The sequence below is a fragment of the Bubalus kerabau genome, chromosome 8 (assembly GCF_029407905.1).
Source record: "Bubalus kerabau isolate K-KA32 ecotype Philippines breed swamp buffalo chromosome 8, PCC_UOA_SB_1v2, whole genome shotgun sequence".
NCBI classification, from domain to species: Eukaryota; Metazoa; Chordata; class Mammalia; order Artiodactyla; family Bovidae; genus Bubalus; species Bubalus kerabau.
Genome location: NC_073631.1, coordinates 107,924,388 through 107,944,304, shown reverse-complemented (window position 1 = coordinate 107,944,304; position 19,917 = coordinate 107,924,388). Strand labels below are relative to the sequence as shown.

General features: G+C 41.3%; 2 protein-coding genes across 6 annotated transcripts in view; both read right to left on the bottom strand.

Moving 5' to 3' along the window:
* The window catches only part of TMEM178B (transmembrane protein 178B), a 412,255-nt gene that overhangs the window by 130,661 nt on the left and 261,677 nt on the right, over positions 1-19,917 (bottom strand). The gene's annotated exons all lie outside the window — the stretch shown is intronic.
* On the bottom strand, positions 7,085-19,855 carry LOC129658802 (28S ribosomal protein S35, mitochondrial-like). The gene is given in 2 exon segments (XM_055589634.1): positions 7,085-8,079; positions 19,801-19,855. Coding segments are annotated over 2 exon segments (1,035 nt in total). The 3' UTR covers positions 7,085-7,099.

The window sequence follows — 19,917 nt, the reverse complement described above, 5'->3', positions numbered from 1 at the left end:
CTCTTCCAACTCGTGTAAATATTGTTCTTAAACCTTCTGCGGTTAATTAGATGGGGACCTTTGGAAATTACATTTTGAAAGGTTTTATGACAGAGGCTGTTTGTGAAATTGTCTTTCCTGGGTAACAACAGTGACAAGACAAGATTGTCAGGGCATTCAGTCTTGGGGTTATACGCACATTTCCACATTTCGCTGCTGGCGGTGGGGGTGGGTGGTGGAGTAGGGGAGGGGGACAAGGAGGGGAGAGAGGAGAAGGCAGAGAAGCGATGGAGAGTGAGAAACAGCTGGTGCATATGCCAAGACTCTGTGCAGAGGGCACAAGGGGCTGAGCTGGACCAGAGCTGGAAGCCTGCTGGCCCTGGAGCCACATCCCGTCACCACGGCTCTCTCAGATAGGAGCATCTCGCTGTGCGGAGTGTGTGATGCTGGTCCTTAATGAGAAGTGTTTTTGCGCAGTGTGGCTTCTCAACACAAACCAACTGTGGCATCTGATGTTCGGCTGAGCAAACATCTGTCTCTCTCTGGGCTAAAGGGAAACCAGACTCTGCTGGACACCTGGGAGACTGCGTGCTGACCTGCCACATGGCATCACCCAAAGGAGTCTCCACGGAGGGGTTTTTACTTGACATCCTAACTTCAGAATCTACTCGGAAGAGCATGACTCTCTGCCATCCTATATTTAAATTTCACAGAAAACCCAGGCAGACCTGGTCTGGAAGATTCCTAATGGAGCAGGAAACACCTCCCTTTTCCTTCTGAGGAATCTACTTTCTAATGGAAATTTATTTTCTAATTTTAAAAATGTGATTCTATCCATGTATGTGTACACAAGAGATAGTCACAGCCTATATCTGGGGTGGCTGGAGTGAGGACAGGGAGGAGATGCAGAGAGTCACATGGGATTTCCACTCAAAAGGTGCTAATTAACAAGCACACTTACATAAAGCTGGTATTAAGTCCTGGAGATGGGTACTGTCCCAAGAAGAACTGCTCTTCAGGTGACATTCTAGATAAATTAGTAAAGGAGAAACTACAGTGATAATACCAGGGCTGATGGATAACACCCAAGAATTGTTTTTGTTTTTTTTTCATCTGTACATTTTTTTGGTTTTTAATGTTTACAACATTGCATTGGTTTCCGGTCATAATATACACATATCACCTCCCTCTTGAGACTCCCTCCCCTCCCCCATTTCACCCTCTAGGTCATCACAGGGCACCAGACTGTGAAGCTGCCTGTGTTATAAGCAACCTCTCAGCCACCATCCACTTTACACATGCTAGTGTATATATATATATATATATATATATATTGCCGCTACTTTCTCCATTCGTCCCACTCTCTCCCTCCCTCACTGGGTCTGCAAGTCCATTCTCTATGTCTGCATCTCCATTCTTACCCTGCAAATAGGTTCATCAGTACCATTTTTCTAGATTCCATATACATGCATTAATATATGGTATTTGTTTTTCTCTTTCTGACTTACTCCACTCTGTTTAATTGGCTCTAGGTTCATCCACTCACTAGAACTGACTCAAATCCCTCCTTTTTATAGCTGAGTGATATTCCATTGTATATATGTACCACATCTTCTTTACCCATGCATCTGTCGATGGACATCTAGGTTTCTTCCATGTCCTGGCTATTGTAAATAGTGCTACAATGAACACTGGGACACATGTGTCTTTTAGAATTGTTAACATCAAAGAACTGTTAAAAAGGATGCCAAATTGTCCTAAGCCTGTATATTTTAGTATTTTTCTACCTGATTTTCTACAGCATGATTTACTGTTTTCCATATCACCTATTTTTGTGAAGAGTTACTTTTGACTAAAGAAGTGGGTAAGATCTGGACCACATGTAACAAAGCAAAGTGAGCTTACCATCACTCACCACTTGGTGATAAGATGCCCAAATTCCAAGCCTCATTTGGCTAACAGCCCCCTTAAAGTTTATTTATTTATTTTTTTTAATTTTATTTTATTTTTAAACTTTACATAATTGTATTAGTTTTGCCAAATATCAAAATGAATCCACCACAGGTATACATGTGTTTCCCATCCCGAACCCTCCTCTCTCCTCCCTCCCCATTCTATCCCTCTGGGTCGTCCCAGTGCACCAACCCCAAGCATCCAGCATCGTGCATCAAACCTGGACTGGCAACTCGTTTCATACATGATATTTTACATGTTTCAATGCCATTCTCCCAAATCTTCCCACCCTCTCCCTCTCTCACAGAGTCCATAAGACTGTTCTATACATCAGTGTCTCTTTTGCTGTCTCGTACACAGGGTTATTGTTACCATCTTTCTAAATTCCATATATATGCGTTAGTATACTGTATTGGTGTTTTTCTTTCTGGCTTACTTCACTCTGTATAATAGGCTCCAGTTTCATCCACCTCATTAGAACTGATTCAAATGTATTCTTTTTAATGGCTGAGTAATACTCCATTGTGTATATGTACTACCGCTTTCTTATCCATTCATCTGCTGATGGACATCTAGGTTGCTTCCATGTCCTAGCTATTATAAACAGTGCTGCGATGAACATTGGAGTACACGTGTCTCTTTCCCTTCTGGTTTCCTCAGTGTGTATGCCCAGCAGTGGGATTGCTGGATCATAAGGCAGTTCTATTTCCAGTTTTTTAAGGAATCTCCACACTGTTCTCCATAGTGGCTGTACTAGTTTGCATTCCCACCAACAGTGGAAGAGGGTTCCCTTTTCTCCACACCCTCTCCAGCATTTATTACTTGTAGACTTTTGGATCGCAGCCATTCTGACTGGTGTGAAATGGTACCTCATAGTGGTTTTGATTTGCATTTCTTTGATAATGAGTGATGTTGAGCATCTTTTCATGTGTTTGTTAGCCATCTGTATGTCTTCTTTGGAGAAATGTCTATTTAGTTCTTTGGCCCATTTTTTGATTGGGTCATTTATTTTTCTGGAGTTGAGCTGTAGGAGTTGCTTGTATATTCTCGAGATTAGTTGTTTGTCAGTTGCTTCATTTGCTATTATCTTCTCCCATTCTGAAGGCTGTCTTTTCACCTTGCTAATAGTTTCCTTTGATGTGCAGAAGCTTTTAAGGTTAATTAGGTCCCATTTGTTTATTTTTGCTTTTATTTCCAATATTCAGGGAGGTGGGTCATAGAGGATCCTGCTGTGATGTATGTCAGAGAGTGTTTTGCCTATGTTCTCCTCTAGGAGTTTTATAGTTTCTGGTCTTACGTTGAGATCTTTAATCCATTTTGAGTTTATTTTTGTGTATGGTGTTAGAAAGTGTTCTAGTTTCATTCTTTTACAGTGGTTGACCAGAGTTCCCAGCACCACTTGTTAAAGAGATTGTCTTTAATCCATTGTATATTCTTGCCTCCTTTGTCAAAGATAAGGTGTCCATATGTGCGTGGATTTATCTCTGGGCTTTCTATTTTGTTCCATTGATCTATATTTCTGTCTTCGTGCCAGTACCATACTGTCTTGATAACTGTGGCTTTGTAGTAGAGCCTGAAGTCAGGTAGGTTGATTCCTCCAGTTCCATTCTTCTTTCTCAAGATCGCTTTGGCTATTCGAGGTTTTTTGTATTTCCATACAAATTGTGAAATTATTTGTTCTAGCTCTGTGAAGAATGCTGTTGGTAGCTTGATAGGGATTGCATTGAATCTATAGATTGCTTTGGGTAGTATACTCATTTTCACTATATTGATTCTTCCAATCCATGAACATGGTATATTTCTCCATCTGTTAGCGTCCTCTTTGATTTCTTTCACCAGTGTTTTATAGTTTTCTATATATAGGTCTTTAGTTTCTTTAGGTAGATATATTCCTAAGTATTTTATTCTTTCCGTTGCAATGGTGAATGGAATTGTTTCCTTAATTTCTCTTTCTGTTTTCTCATTATTAGTGTATAGGAATGCAAGTGATTTCTGTGTGTTGATTTTATATCCTGCAACTTTACTATAGTCATTGATTAGTTCTAGTAATTTTCTGGTGGAGTCTTTAGGGTTTTCTATGTAGAGGATCATGTCATCTGCAAACAGTGAGAGCTTTACTTCTTCTTTTCCAATTTGGATTCCTTTTATTTCTTTTTCTGCTCTGATTGCTGTGGCCAAAACTTCCAAAACTATGTTGAATAGGAATGGTGAAAGTGGGCACCATTGTCTTGTTCCTGACTTTAGAGGAAATGCTTTCAGTTTTTCACCATTGAGGATAATGTTTGCTGTGGGTTTGTCATATATAGCTTTTATTATGTTGAGGTATGTTCCTTCTATTCCTGCTTTCTGGAGAGTTTTGATCATAAATGGATGTTGAATTTTGTCAAAGGCTTTCTCTGCATCTATTGAGATAATCATATGGTTTTTATTTTTCAATTTGTTAATGTGATGTATTACATTGATTGATTTGCAGATATTGAAGAATCCTTGCATCCCTGGGATAAAGCCCACTTGGTCATGGTGTATGATCTTTTTAATGTGTTGTTGGATTCTGATTGCTAGAATTTTGTTAAGGATTTTTGCATCTATATTCATCAGTGATATTGGCCTGTAGTTTTCTTTTTTTTGTGGGATCTTTGTCAGGTTTTGGTATTAGGGTGATGGTGGCCTCATAGAATGAGTTTGGAAGTTTACCATCCTCTGCAATTTTCTGGAAGAGTTTGAGCAGGATAGGTGTTAGCTCTTCTCTAAATTTTTGGTAGAATTCAGCTGTGAAACCGTCTGGACCTGGGCTTTTGTTTGCTGGAAGATTTTTGATTACAGTTTCAATTTCCGTCCTTGTAATGGGTCTGTTAAGATTTTCTATTTCTTCCTGATCGAGTTTTGGAAAGTTGTACTTTTCTAAGAATTTGTCCATTTCTTCCATGTTGTCCATTTTATTGGCATATAATTGTTGATAGTAGTCTCTTATGATCCTTTGTATTTCTGTGTTGTCTGTTGTGATCTCTCCATTTTCATTTCTAATTTTATTGATTTGATTCTTCTCCCTTTGTTTCTTGATGAGTCTGGCTAATGGTTTGTCAATTTTATTTATCCTTTCAAAAAACCAGCTTTTGGTTTTGTTGATTTTTGCTATGATCTCTTTTGTTTCTTTTGCATTTATTTCTGCTCTAAGTTTTAAGATTTCTTTCCTTCTACTAACCCTGGGGTTCTTCATTTCTTCCTTTTCTAGTTGCTTTAGGTGTAGAGTTAGGTTATTTATTGACTTTTTTCTTGTTTCTTGAGGTGTGCCTGTATTGCTATGAACTTTCCCCTTAGGACTGCTTTTACCGTGTCCCACAGGTTTTGGGTTGTTGTGTTTTCATTTTCATTCATTTCTATGCAAATTTTGATTTCTTTTTTGATTTCTTCTGTGATTTGTTGGTTATTCAGCAGCGTGTTGGAATTTTTAATAGTTTTTCTCTTGTAATTGAGATCTAATCTTACTGCATTGTGGTCAGAAAAGATGCTTGGAATGATTTCTATTTTTTTGAATTTACCAAGGCTAGCTTTATGGCCCAGGATGTGATCTATCCTGGAGAAGGTTCCATGTGCGCTTGAGAAAAAGGTGAAATTCATTGTTTTGGGATAAAATGTCCTATAGATATCAATTAGGTCTAACTGGTCTATTGTATCGTTTAAAATTTGTGTTTCCTTGTTAATTTTCTGTTTAGTTGATCTATCCATAGGTGTGAGTGGGGTATTAAAGTCTCCCACTATTATTGTGTTATTGTTAATTTCTCCTTTCATACTTGTTAGCATTTGTCTTACATACTGCGGTGCTCCCGTGTTGGGTGCATATATATTTATAATTGTTATATCTTCTTCTTGGATTGATCCTTTGATCATTATGTAGTGACCATCTTTGTCTCTTTTCACAGTCTTTGTTTTAAAGTCTATTTTATCTGATATGAGTATTGCTACTCCTGCTTTCTTTTGGTCCCTATTTGCATGGAAAATCTTTTTCCAGCCCTTCACTTTCAGTCTGTATGTGTCCCCTGTTTTGAGGTGGGTCTCTTGTAGACAACATATGTAGGCGTCTTGTTTTTGTATCCATTCAGCCAGTCTTTGTCTTTTGGTTGGGGCATTCAACCCATTTACGTTTAAGGTAATTACTGTTAAGTATGATCCCGTTGCCATTTACTTTATTGTTTTGGGTTCGAATTTATACACCGTTTTTGTGTTTCCTGTCTAGAGAATATCCTTTAGTATTTGTTGGAGAGCTGGTTTGGTGGTGCAGAATTCTCTCAGCTTTTGCTTGTCTGAAAAGCTTTTGATTTCTCCTTCATACTTGAATGAGATCCTTGCTGGGTACAATAATCTGGGCTGTAGGTTATTTTCTTTCATCATTTTAAGTATGTCTTGCCATTCCCTCCTGGCATGAAGAGTTTCTATTGAAAGATCAGCTGTTATCCTTATGGGTATTCCCTTGTGTGTTATTTGTTGTTTTTCCCTTGCTGCTTTTAATATTTGTTCTTTGTGTTTGATCTTTGTTAATTTGATTAATATGTGCCTTGGGGTGTTTCGCCTTGGGTTTATCCTGTTTGGGACTCTATGGGTTTCTTGGACTTGGGTGATTATTTCCTTCCCCATTTTAGGGAAGTTTTCAACTATTATCTCCTCAAGTATTTTCTCATGGTCTTTCTCTTTGTCTTCTTCTTCTGAGACCCCTATGATTCGAATGTTGTAGCGTTTAATATTGTCCTGGAGGTCTCTGAGATTGTCCTCATTTCTTTTAATTCGTTTTTCTTTTATCCTCTCTGATTCATTTATTTCTACCATTCTATCTTCTAATTCACTAATCCTATCTTCTGCCTCTGTTATTCTACTATTTGTTGCCTCCAGAGTGTTTTTAATTTCACTTATTGCATTATTCATTATATACTGACTCTTTTTTATTTCTTCTAAGTCCTTGTTAAACTTTTCTTGCATCTTCTCAATCCTTGCCTCCAGGCTATTTATCTGTGATTCCATTTTAATTTCAAGATTTTGGATCAATTTCACTATCATTATTCGGAATTCTTTATCAGATAGATTCCCTATCTCTTCCTCTTTTGTTTGGTTTGGTGGGCATTTATCCCGTTCCTTTATCTGCTGGCTATTCCTCTGTCTCTTCATCTTGTTTAAATTACTGAGTTTGGGGTGTCCTTTCTGTATTCTGGAATAGTCTCTTCACTGATTCTTTGTACTGAGAAAGGGTATTCTCATTGTCCCCCTCATTCTTAAGACTAACAACAGAATTTTTGTAATCTTCAACTTCTTTAGTACTAAGGAGCTCTTCTTTACTTAATTCTGTATTTTTCTCAGCAGCTTTAATTTGGAAAAGGGTTTCCAGAATGTTTTTTTCTGAGGCGCTGTCTTTCCATACATATTCTTCCATATCTGCTTCAGTCTTCTTTTTCTCCCACTCTTCAGTTTTCCAAGACTCATGGTATAAAACTGTTAGTAGATACATTGCATAATCATAATTCTGTCTCTTTAAAGGGCACCTGTCTGTCTTGATGGTAAGCACATCTGTGCTCTTGCAGTATCAATCTCCCACTAGTTTAATAAGTTTCTTCTTTGCATGATCATCTAAATTCAAACTGGAAAGTTTAACCCGTAAGGTCACTACTCGTGCTTTGGGGTTTCGAATAGATGGTCCTAATGAAATATAATCAGCTGTGTCAATTTCAATTGGAAAATGCTTCTCACATTTCTCATCACTGTCTAATGCAGCTGGCCACTCAGTGCAAAAATCTTTAAGAGCCTCACAGTGCTTTTTAATTGCTACAGGAGTCAAATGCAGAAAATTGGGAATCTTTAGAAGTTCCAGATTTCCCTCCTTAGCCATGGGCACTCCCCGTTTTACTGGATAACCCATTCGAACAGGAAGAGGTACTGCGGAGGGTTTAAATGGAGCTGCAACAGGGTAAACACTAGGCCAGTCCTGGTCAACAGACATTTTCTCTGTCCTGGGAGGTAGTGCCTTTCTTCTCGGCGCCCTTTCATGTTTGGAGGTTCTTTCTGTTGTGGGCGGGCTTAGCCTCGGAGCGCCAGTGACAGGAGACACAGCGGTGGAAAAGGCACGAAGGGTCCTGGCTCGCGTCTGCAGCGCCAACCACCCCCCTTAAAGTTTAAAAAGGCCTATTCTCATGGTAAAAGTGGTAGTTACTATAAAATAATCAATAAAGGTATTTTAAATAATCCTTTATAATTTGACTTAATATTTAAGCCAATCTTTTCAGGTTTTTTTTCTTTATAAGATAAATATGAATTTCCTGGACACACTGGGTCACCATTTTCTATGCAACACTAACCATCTGTACCAAACCATTACCTAGTGTGGATTTGGACAAGATCTCCCAAAACTTAACTTTATGTAAAAGGCTAACATGGCCCTGATGCCTGCACCATGGCTTACACCGAGACAACTCTATCACTCACTGCAACAGTGTCATCTCCCCTGTAGTTTGTCAAAGAAAGAGGCCACACACTGGAAAAGTAAGGACAGGAAACAGAATTAAGGTGGAAGGCAACACCCTACTTCTCCAGAATCTCTGAAAAATCTTTACTGCTCAAACCACTGACATTCGGGTTCAAAGATTTTTATCGCAGAATTATCAACCTCCGCTGTAAATGTATTTGTAAAAGTGGGGGCTTTTGATAAGTAACCTGCTATTCATTCAGGTACTACTGATAATGAACCTGTGCCAATTTGACCAGGGTTGGGTTAAAATATAGCTGTCTTCTATCCATAAATGGGAAAAGTGTGGGGAAAGGGGACCCTAAAATAGTACTAATGTTAGTGACAGTGTGTTTGAGACCTTTCACTTTAGGACATAATTTCTCTCCAAACTCTTTTTCATAACACAGTTGTATGTAACGTACTAATTATGACTAGCTCCCTCGTGGTTCAGCTGGTGAAGAATCTGCCTGCAATGTGGGAGACCTGAGTTCGATCCCTGGATTGGGAAGATCCCCTGGAGAAGGGAAAGACTACCCACTCCAGTATTCTGGCCTGGAGAATTCCATGAACTGTGTAGTCCATGGGGTTGCAAAGAGCTGGACACGACTAAGCGACTTTCACACTTGATCACTTCATAAAAGTAAAACCTATTTTTAATTTTTTTTAGCCATTAGCTCAAGTTCATTAATCAGGGTCACAGTCACAGACATGGGAGGACTCGTGTCTGTTTCTGTGACTTTATAACCAAGGCAACTGAGTCCTGTCCTGAGGAGCTTGCTGACTTGCACCAGGTCTCACAGCAGGTGGCAGAGCCATTGGCTGACCCAGGCCTTCTCATGCCCCATGTTTCACCATCTTTACCCAGTCCAGTGGTTTTCAAACTGATATGTGAATCTCTGGGCATTCCCAGAGATTGTGAATGCCAAAAAGTTCATTTGGTTAATAAACGTTATTCAATACAGTTCTTAGTGAAAATGGAAAAAAAAAAAAAAGAAAAATGTGTCTTATATTTTTATTTAAAGCCAGACGAACATTTTAGCCAACCCAATACATCTTTACTGGTCTTATACTTCAGCCTACCTTCTAAGACTAAGACTTAAAAAATCCAGGACTTCAAAGAAGTTTTAAAATCACATTAAATTTTTTTTTTCAAAATCAAAAACAATTTCTAAAATGAAACTTCATAACTCTTCATTGCAGAGTGGAATTCGATAGAAGTTGGATCCCTTAAAACACCATCTGAAGCTTGGTGTCTAAAGGGCCAAGCTCTGCATTGGAACATGAAGTCAAAGACACCTGAGAGCAGTGAGTGCCTCCAACTCGGACCACAGACAAGTGACTCAACCACTCTGGCCTCAGCGTCCTGGTCTGTGAAATGGGATTTACAGAACTTTACAGCACAGAAGATCGATGAGATAATCCAACTTCTGTAGCTGTTGATGTGTTCATTATTAGGTAATGTCACCTACGCGTTAACATCAGAGAACAGAACTTTAGATCTGTGAGGGGCAAATATACACAGTAGTTTCAGACTTGGTGTGGTGGCGGTGGCTTAGACGCTAACTCTACTTTTTCCTACTGCAGAGGATGAGACCGTCTGAATTGTAGTAAGTAGGGAAGATTCCCCTGGAGAAGGAAATGACAACCTACTCCAGTATTCTTGCCTAGAGAATTCCATGGGCAGAGGAGCCTGGCAGGCTACAGTCCATGGGGTCGCAAAGAATCGGACATGGCTGAGCAACTAACACTTTCACTTTCATTGATTCACTTTCAGAGAGGCTTAGGAGTCCCAGGCCCAGACCACAGACACTCAGAGGATGAGACAAGAGTCCAGAGCTTGGGCAGCTGACCCCACAGTTGTCTCTAAAGGACAAGCTAGAGCACAGAAGCTTAAGGAAGTCTTCCCATCACAGCTGCGAACTATAAGAAGACTGAGTCTGAGCCGGGCGCTGCGGGAAGGTCAGCAGCCCTGGCACCAATCTGGCCTTAGATTCTGTGGCTGCCAATAAATCCAACAATAGGCCCCAGCTGGATCTGGGGAATGCCAGCTAGGACTCTCTGGGGGGCCCTCTGGCTTTGGAAGCTCACAGTCAGAATCCAAGGACTAGTCTGAGGTCAGAGAGGTATCTCATTTCAGTTGTCCCATTCAGCATCACACATTCATCGTGCATGGCCTTTTCAGAGGCAGTGCATGGGACAGAGATGAATCCGACTCCTTAAGGGGCCTACATGGTCCAGCCACGAAGCGTAAAACACTGGACGGCAGCTCTCAAAGTGCGGTCCCTGGACCAGCAGTGCCAGCCTCAGCAAGCATCGCTGTCAGAGATGCACGGTCCAGGCCTCATCTGAATCAGACCTTCTGAATCAGAACCCCTTGGGACTGGCCCAGCAGCCCGTGTTTTAACAAGACTCCAGGTGATTCTGATGCAGCTAAAGTTTGCAAGCCAATGATACAGAATGTCTAAGACGGACAGCCACATGTGATGGACAGCCATGTGATCACTGACAGACAAATGGCAGGAAGCTGGCCTTCCATCAGGATAGACAGTGTGTATAACAGACCCCATGGTGTGAAGAACCTACCAGGCTGGGCAGAACAGTCAATCAAGCTGAGAGAAACTGGAGACGGACACAACATGAGGTAGGTAAGGGCATTTTCACACATCACTGCCCACAGAAATTCAAATGGAAAAAACCAGGAATGATTGAGTCGTCCATCTGTGAGAAGAGTCTTGTTTAAAGTGGACTCTGAGCTTGCTCTTCTCTCTGCCCAAGAGACAAAGACTTGCTTCAGCTTACCCAAAAGAGATTCCTTATCAGCCAACGGACCAGCTTAATGAGCACCATCTCAGACTCTGGCTGTCCTGAAGGTTGCCAGGAAGACCTAGGTTGATAGGTGGAACTTGATCTGAAGGATAAAATGGGAGTTAAATGCACAGGTTCCTTAGGCCCATCCCAAGAGATTCCTCACTTCAGGAGGTCTGAGAAGGGGCTCCAGGAAAATGAATTTTCTGAGCAAGAATTTTAACACGGGGCTCCACTTGTCCTGATTTAGGGCAGCAGAGAAATACTTAATGGTTCACTCATCCAACGAATAAAAGGCTGGAACCAATGACATCTCTAGATCCATTATTCCTCTTTTCTTCAACTCTTGTTAGCTTTTAGGTTTTTTTTTTTATGTAACTTGTGAGTTTCTCCTAAAAGACATTGGAGAAGTCAAGACTAATTTCAAAAGTGGCAAAAAGTCACTGCAACCCCAAAGTGAAGGAAATTCCCCAGATCAAGTAGAATGGGGCTAGTGAAAAGGCAGAAGGAATGTTAGGGCTTCCCAGGAAAGGAGCCTTACAATCATATGGTTCAGGGTTTGTTTTTTTCCTAGATAAAAAGAGATGCACTTGAAACTCAGTCCCATTTCCCCTAAATCAAATGACTGAAATGACTAATTCCTGAATCACTAGACAGGAGAAGTGCCTGGGACCTTTGGGTCATTCTGCCATGCCTTGACCTCTAGAGATGAAAATACCCCAAAGAGAAGGCAGGCAGGCAGTCCACTGGTTAGAAAGAGCTTCTTTATACTGAGAAGCTAGAGCTTCCTTCCCTAGAGAGAAAGGAAAGCTTTGCCTTCCAACATATGGGTAGATTCTTTGCTTTTGTAGGAGAGGAAATTGATGGGCAACCAAAGAGAAAAACCTGAACTGGATTATGCAGTTGAAACAAGTGACAAGAGAGAAGGCAAACCTTTGACCTTTGTCCATCTTCCTGTTTTCCTTTCTACATTCCTCGCTGCTCTAATCATAGCATTTAATACAGTCATGTAGCAAAATGGGGAGAGAAGAAGAAAGAACAGCCCATTTTGTTTTGTTTTTCAGTCCTGAGATGTCATCTTCTTCCTTCATTTGCCTGGCCTTTTGTCTCTGCCAGTTTCCATAGCAACAACCAGCAAGCAGTGTGTACCCCTCTCTCCAGCTTGTGCACAGAGAACTCCAAACAGGGTCAAAACCTGCTCTGGGTTGAGAAAGAAAGTGGATTCATTTCCTTCTCATCGATGTTTACATGTGGATTTGTTGTGATGGCTGCTTGTATGTGTTTCTCTGCTTTGATCTCACTCAATACTTTTGACCATGAGTGGTTTTTTGAGAGCTTGTCTTTGTTTCTGATCTGGAGGGAGCAGTGAATTTCATATTTAGCCACATATTTGAGAACATATAGTACATAATCATATAACATTGGTGGGGACAGGAGTATTCAATGATTGTGCAGAAAAAAAATAGCCTACAGTATTCTATATGCACTATTTTTCTCAAAGTGCTCCAGATTCAGGCAATATTTACAAAACCCATCAATGATCCACCCATCTGTTAGGTACAGCTTCATGTCAAGGCAGGATGTTTCTTGTGTTTTCCTTAGATATTTCTCCTGAAGGGAACACTGTACTCCCAACAGGTGATGGTATGGCTACAATTAGGGCCCGGAGAAGCACACATCTTTAGATGTTTTAACTAGGATTGAAATAAGCTTGATTTTACTCCTTTTGCAAATACAAATCCATATTGCAATGTTATCAACACAGCTATACACGCCAAATTATAAGAACAGAAATTACAGATGAAGATTCTAGAGCAAACTTTGGCAAGAAATATCTCAAAAGAAATTGGTAGATGTATTAATTTCCAACTATTATAATAAGTTGCCACAAATTCAGAGGCATAAAGTAAATAAATCAATTATCACTGTGTAGGTCAGAAGTCCAAAATGGTTTTCACCAGACCAAACTCAAAGTATCAACAGGACTGCTCTCTCTGGAGGCTCTAGGGAAAAACTGTTACCATCTTTTCCAGCTTCTAGAAGCCACCAGAATTCCTTGGTTCATGGCCTTTTCCTCCAGGTTCAAAGCCAATAGTGTAGAACCTTCAAATCTCTCTCTGACTCCAACCCTCTTGCCTCCCTTTACTAAGGATCCTTGTGTTTATATTGGGCCCACCTGAATACTCCAGTCTAACCCCTGTCTCAAGATCCTGAACTAAATCACGCCTGCCAAGTCCCTTTGCCATGGAAGGCAACATACAGGTTTCAGAGATGAAGATGTAGACATCTCACAGGTAATTATTCTGTCTAGCACAGCACCGTTCTTAACAAACCATGCCTACCCATCACCACATTTTCATCTGATCCTGGTCTGACTCCAAGACTTTGACAAAATGACCTTTTCCAACTTGCCCTAAATCCTCTTGTGCAGTCAATTGTCTGGCTGTTTGACTTCATGCCAGGATGAAACAAATGTTTGCAGAGCAGACTATCCACTCAAGGGCAGGCTGGCTGTACCAGGTTCTACCTGTTCCTATCTTTCTGATACATCTTCCCCCACCTTCAGACAGGTGCTTTCCAGCAGGTGATAACCTCCCATTTCCAGTATCGAGGACTAGTTTCTGCTACCAAGGGTGAGATGTGGTAAGATGGGAAAAGACCCTGCTTTCATGGTCAGATTTTCCTGTGTGACACACGTGAATGGCCTCACTTTTCTGTTTGACTTTATATTTGGACCTTCAATTTTACAAACTCCTTATTTTAAAAAATCTCCTTTGCTACTCTGAAACCCTTTTTCTAGATCTCTTGCTGAAGTGCAGCCTTGGTTTTCTGATCTCCTACTTGGCCTTTTTTTTAAATTAATTTTTATTGGAGTAGGGTTGCTTTACAATGTTGTATTAGTTTCTAGTGAAGCTAATACAAAATACTGCAAAATGGATCAGCCAAATATACATATATATATTTTGAACATATATATATATATAAATATTTTTTGTATATATCTATATCTCCCCTCCCTTTTGGATTTCGTTTCCATTCAGGCCACCCTAGAGCATCACATAGAGTTCCCTGTGCCATACAGTATGTCCTCATCAGTTCAGTCACTCAGTCGTGTCCAGCTCTTTGCGACCCCAAGAATCGCAGCACGCCAGGCCTCCCTGTCCATCACCAACTCCCGGAGTTCACTCAGACTCATGTCCATCGAGTCAGTGATGCCATCCAGCCATCTCATCCTCTGTTGTCCCCTTCTCCTCTTGCCCCAATCCCTCCCAGCATCAGAGTCTTTTCCAATGAGTCAACTCTTCGCATGAGGTGGCCAAAGTACTCGAGTTTCAGCCTTAGCATCATTCCTTCCAAAGAAATCCCAGGGCTGATCTCCTTTAGGATGGACTGGTTGGATCTCCTTGCAGTCCAAGGGACTCTCAAGAGTCTTCTCCAACACCACAATTCAAAAGCATCAATTCTTCGGCGCTCAGCCTTCTTCACAGTCCAACTCTCACATCCTTACATAACCACTGGAAAAACCATACATAGCCTTGACTAGACGGACCTTTGTTGGCAAAGTAATGTCTCTGCTTTTCAATATGCTATCTAGGTTGGTCATAACTTTCCTTTCAAGGAGTAAGCATCTTTTAATTTCATGGCTGCAGTCACCATCTGCAGTGATTTTGGAGCCCAAAAAGATAAAGTCTGGCACTGTTTCCACTGTTTCCCCATCTATTTCCCATGAAGTGATGGGACCGGATGCCATGATCTTCGTTTTCTGAATGTTAAGCCTTAAGCCAACTTTTTCACTCTCCTCTTTCACTTTCATCAAGAGGCTTTTTAGTTCCTCTTCACTTTCTGCCGTAAGGGTGGTGTCATCTGCATATCTGAGGTTATTGATATTTCTCCTGGCAATCTTGATTCCAGCTTGTGCTTCTTCCAGCCCAGCGTTTCTCATGATGTACTCTGCATATAAGTTAAATAAGCAGGGTGACAATATACAGCCTTGACATACTCCTTTTCCTATTTGGAACTAGTCTGTTGTTCCATGTCCAGTTCTAACTATTGCTTCCTGACCTGCATATAGGTTTCTCAAGAGGCAGGTCAGGCAGTCTGGTATTTCCATCTCTTTCAGAATTTTCCACAGTTTATTGTGATCCACACAGTCAAAGGCTTTGGCATAGTCAATAAAGCAGAAATAGATGTTTTTATGGAACTCTCTTGCTTTTTCGATAATCCAGCAGATGTTGGCAATTTGATCTCTGGTTCCTCTGCCTTTTCAAAAACCAGTTTGGACATCTGGAAGTTGGCAGTTCACATATTGCTGAAGCCTGGCTTGGAGAATTTTGAGCATTACTTTACTAGCGTGTGAGATGAGTGCAATTATGCGGTAGTTTGAGCATTCTTTGGCATTGCCTTTCTTTGGGATTGGAATGAAAACTGACCTTTTCCAGTCCTGTGGCCACTGCTGAGTTTTCCAAATTTTATGGCATATTGAGCGCAGCACTTTCACAGCATCATCTTTCAGGATTTGGAATAGCTCAACTGGAATTCCATCACTTCCACTAGCTTTGTTCGTAGGGATGCTTTCTAAGGCCCACTTCACTTCACACTCCAGGATGTCTGGCTCTAGGTGAGTGATCACACAATCATGATTATCTGGGTCATGAAACTCTTTTTTGTACAGTTCTTCTGTGTATTCTCGCCACTTCTTAATATCTTCTTCTTCTGTTAGGTCCATACCATTTCTGTCCTTTATTGAGCCCATCTTTGCATGAAATGTTCCCTTGGTATCTCTAATTTTCTTGAAGAGATCTCTAGTCTTTCCCATTCTATTGATTTCCTTTATTTCTTTGCATTGGTCACTGAGGAAGGCTTTCTTATCTCTCCTTGCTATTCTTTGGAACACTGCATTCAGATGCTTATATCTTTCCTTTTCTCCTTTGCTTTTCACTTCTCTTATTTTCACAGCTATTTGTAAGGCCTCTTCAGCCATTTTGCTTTTTTGCATTTCTTTTTCTTGTGAATGGTCTTGATCCCTGTCTCCTATACAATGTCATGAACCTCTGTCCATAGTTCATCAGGCACTCTGTCTACCAGATCTAGCCCCTTAAATCTATTTCTCACTTCCACTGTATAATCATAAGGGATTTGGTTTAGGTCATACCTGAATGGTCTAGTGGTTTTCCCTACTTTCTTCAATTTCAGTCTGAATTTGGCAATAAGGAGTTCATGATCTGAGCCACAGTCAGCTCCTGGTCTTGTTTTTGCTGACTGTATAGAGCTTCTCCATCTTTGGCTGCAAAGAATATAATCAATCTGATTTCGGTGTTGACCATCTGGTGATGTCCATGTGTAGAGTCTTCTCTTGTGTTGTTGGAAGAGGGTGTTTGCTATGACCAGTGCATTTTCTTGGCAAAACTCTATTAGTCTTTGCCCTGCTTCATTCCGTATTCCAAGGCCAAATTTGCCTGTTACTCCAGGTGTTTCTTGACTTCCTACTTTTGCCTTCCAGTCCCCTATAATGAAAAGGACATCTTTTTTGGGTGTTCATTCTAAAAGGTCTTGTAGGTCTTCATAGAACCGTTCAACTTAAGCTTCTTCAGCATTGCTGGTTGGGGCATAGACTTGGATTACTCTGATATTGAATGGTTTGCCTGGGAAACGAACAGAGATCATTCTGTCATTTTTGAGATTGTATCCAAGTACTGCATTTTGGACTCTTTTGTTGACCATGGTGGCTACTCCATTTCTTCTAAGGGATTCCTGCCCACAGTAGTAGATATTATGGTCATCTGAGTTAAATTCACCCAATCCAGTCCATTTTAGTTCGCTGATTCCTAGAATGTCGACATTCACTCTTGCCATCTCTTGTTTGACCACTTCCAATTTGCCTTGATTCATGGACCTGACATTCTAGGTTCCTATGCAATATTTCTCTTTACAGCATCGGACCTTGCTTCTATCACCGGTCACATCCACAGCTGGGTATTGTTTTTGCTTTGGCTCCATCCCTTCATTCTTTCTGGAGTTATTTCTCCACTGATCTCCAGTAGCATATTGGGCACCTACCAACCTGGGGAGTTCCTCTTTCAGTATCCTATCATTTTGCCTTTTCATGTTGTTCATGGGGTTCTCAAGGCAAGAATACTGAAGTGGTTTGCCATTCCCTTCTCCAGTGGACCACATTCTGTCCTCATTAGTTATCTATTATATTGTTGTTTCAGTCAGTCATGTCCAACTCTTTGCACCCCATGGACTGCAGCACACCAGGCTACCCTGTCCTTCACTATCTCCTGAAGTTTGCTTAAACTCATGTCCATTGAGTCAGTGATGACATCCAACCATCTCATCCTCTGTTGCCCCCTTCTCCTGCCCTCAGTCTTTCCCAGCATCATAGCATCAATAGTGTATGTGTGTCAATCCCAATCTCCCATCCATACTTCCCCTGCGGCTGGTTCCTGAGCCATCACTGACTCCCGCCCCACCCACCCACATGGCTCTGGGGGCCCCCACTGCAGCCCGGCTGCCTGCAGCATGTAATTTATTATCCATATCCATCTATTGAGCTTTACCAAAGACCACTAGCTTAACCAGTGTGAGGCTGTTTGATGCTGAAATGATTCCTCACTGGCTTCAGATCCCTTCTCTTGGTAGGACCATAGAACCATCTGTCCACTTTCCAGTGCAAAGACCCAGAGGGAAGGAAGGTGGCCCCAAGAGGGTTGCTAGAGCCTTCTCCAACCTGGGTCTGAAGAAACTAGTCCTCTTAGGGATTTACAATGTGTATGTACATGTTAACGTCACAACCCACGCCCCTACTCCAACACACACACACATACACCCCTTCTTTCCCTGACACCTGCCAAGGAAGTCCCTGTATTTTTCTGAAGTAACTATTTCCATTTAAATAGATGGCTCCAGCCTCCTACCAGTAAGATAAATCCCCCAACACACAATATGTGTGATGGGAACAAAGTGTACCCAAAGCAAATATCCTTCCAAGCACCTGCTTCTAAAATATAAAATAAAGTGACTTCTTATGCAGAGGTGTCACCCTGACCAGCCAGGATGGGACTGGATTTGACAGCTGTGAGGCAGAGGGGGTCCCCATCACCCTCGGCAGACCAAAGCAACCAGGCTGGCAGCTGCCAGGGTGACAGCTCGGCCACTGGTCCCCTGACAACTCCAGACCACATCAAATGTCACAAACTCACTCACAAGGCTGAGTGGTCCAGACCTCATGGGCAACATGGTGCTGGCACCCAGAATCACTAAAAAGGGAGATTTCTATTTTTTGTTTGTTTTAAACTATGTAAGAAAGCAGATATTACCCTTCCCTTCCTTCCATCACCACTCAAAGTCAGATAGAGAGCAGGTGCGCTAGAGTTCAGGTATTCCACTACCGACTGTCTTAATGAGATATTAAGGTGCGTCTAGTCAAGGCTATGGTTTTTCCAGTGGTCATGTATGGATGTGAGAGTTGGACTGTGAAGAAGGCTGAACGGCGAAGAATTGATGCTTTTGAACTGTGGTGTTGGAGAAGACTCTTGAGAGTCACTTGGACTGCAAGGAGATCCAACCAGTCCTTTCTAAAGGAGACCAGGCCTGGGATTTCTTTGGAAGGAATGATGCTAAGGCTGAAACTCCAGTACTTTGGCCACCTCATGCGAAGAGTTGACTCATTGGAAAAGACTCTGATGCTGGGAGGGATTGGGGGCAGGAGGAGAAGGGGATGACAGAGGATGAGATGGCTGGATGGCATCACTGACTCAATGGACGTGAGTCTGAGTGAACTCCAGGAGTTGATGATGGACAGGGAGGCCTGGTGTGCTGAGATTCACGGGGTCGCAAAGAGTCAGACACGACTGAGCGACTGAACTGAACTGAACTGAATGCCCTAATGAGATGTTTCTGGCCAGAATAATAGTGCCCTCCAGTCTGAACCCCCAAAGACTATTTTTACATGCTTCTTTGATTTCCAGGGAAGAAAACAAAGTTGGGAGATAATAAAAGGCAGGGCTGAGAGAAAGCTCAATTATATAATTTACAGCATTTCTCCACTGATTATAATCAGTTTTAAATAAAGTTATTATTGTTGAAGATTTTAACTGTATTATGATTGAAATTCTGTCTTCCTTCCCCTTTCTTACACCTTTATTACTCTAATTTCTGTCACAGAACTTTAAAAATCACCCTGCATTATTTTATCTGTGAGATATCTTGTGAATATTTTCTACCTCTGTTATTTGTAATGGACTTAGTCTTTAATAAGGCCACCACGGCCTCCTCAGTGTCAAAACAACAAAGTATGTACCGACCTGCGTAGAAACACATATGCCAGGGACAGACAGACAGACATAAAAGCACGTGTGTAAATAACCTGAACGACGTAGCCAAAGTGTGGACAGCACAGAGGCTCCATCACCACTTACTAACTCTATGGCCTTGGGCAAATTACTGAACATTTCCGAGACAGATCTGTCATCTATCAGGAAGGTAATAATACTGAAAATGAGACTAATGATATTTGAATACCTCTTCTGAGTTTTTGTAGGAATTGAGTGAGTGGATACATGCAAAACACTTACAACAATGCTTGGCAAGTGAGTCCAGCGAGAGTTCCCTATTGCTGATTTTAGTCATGGTGGTGGCTGCGGTGATGACTAGTGATGGAGGTAACAGCAGGTGCTGGCAGGGGTGATGGT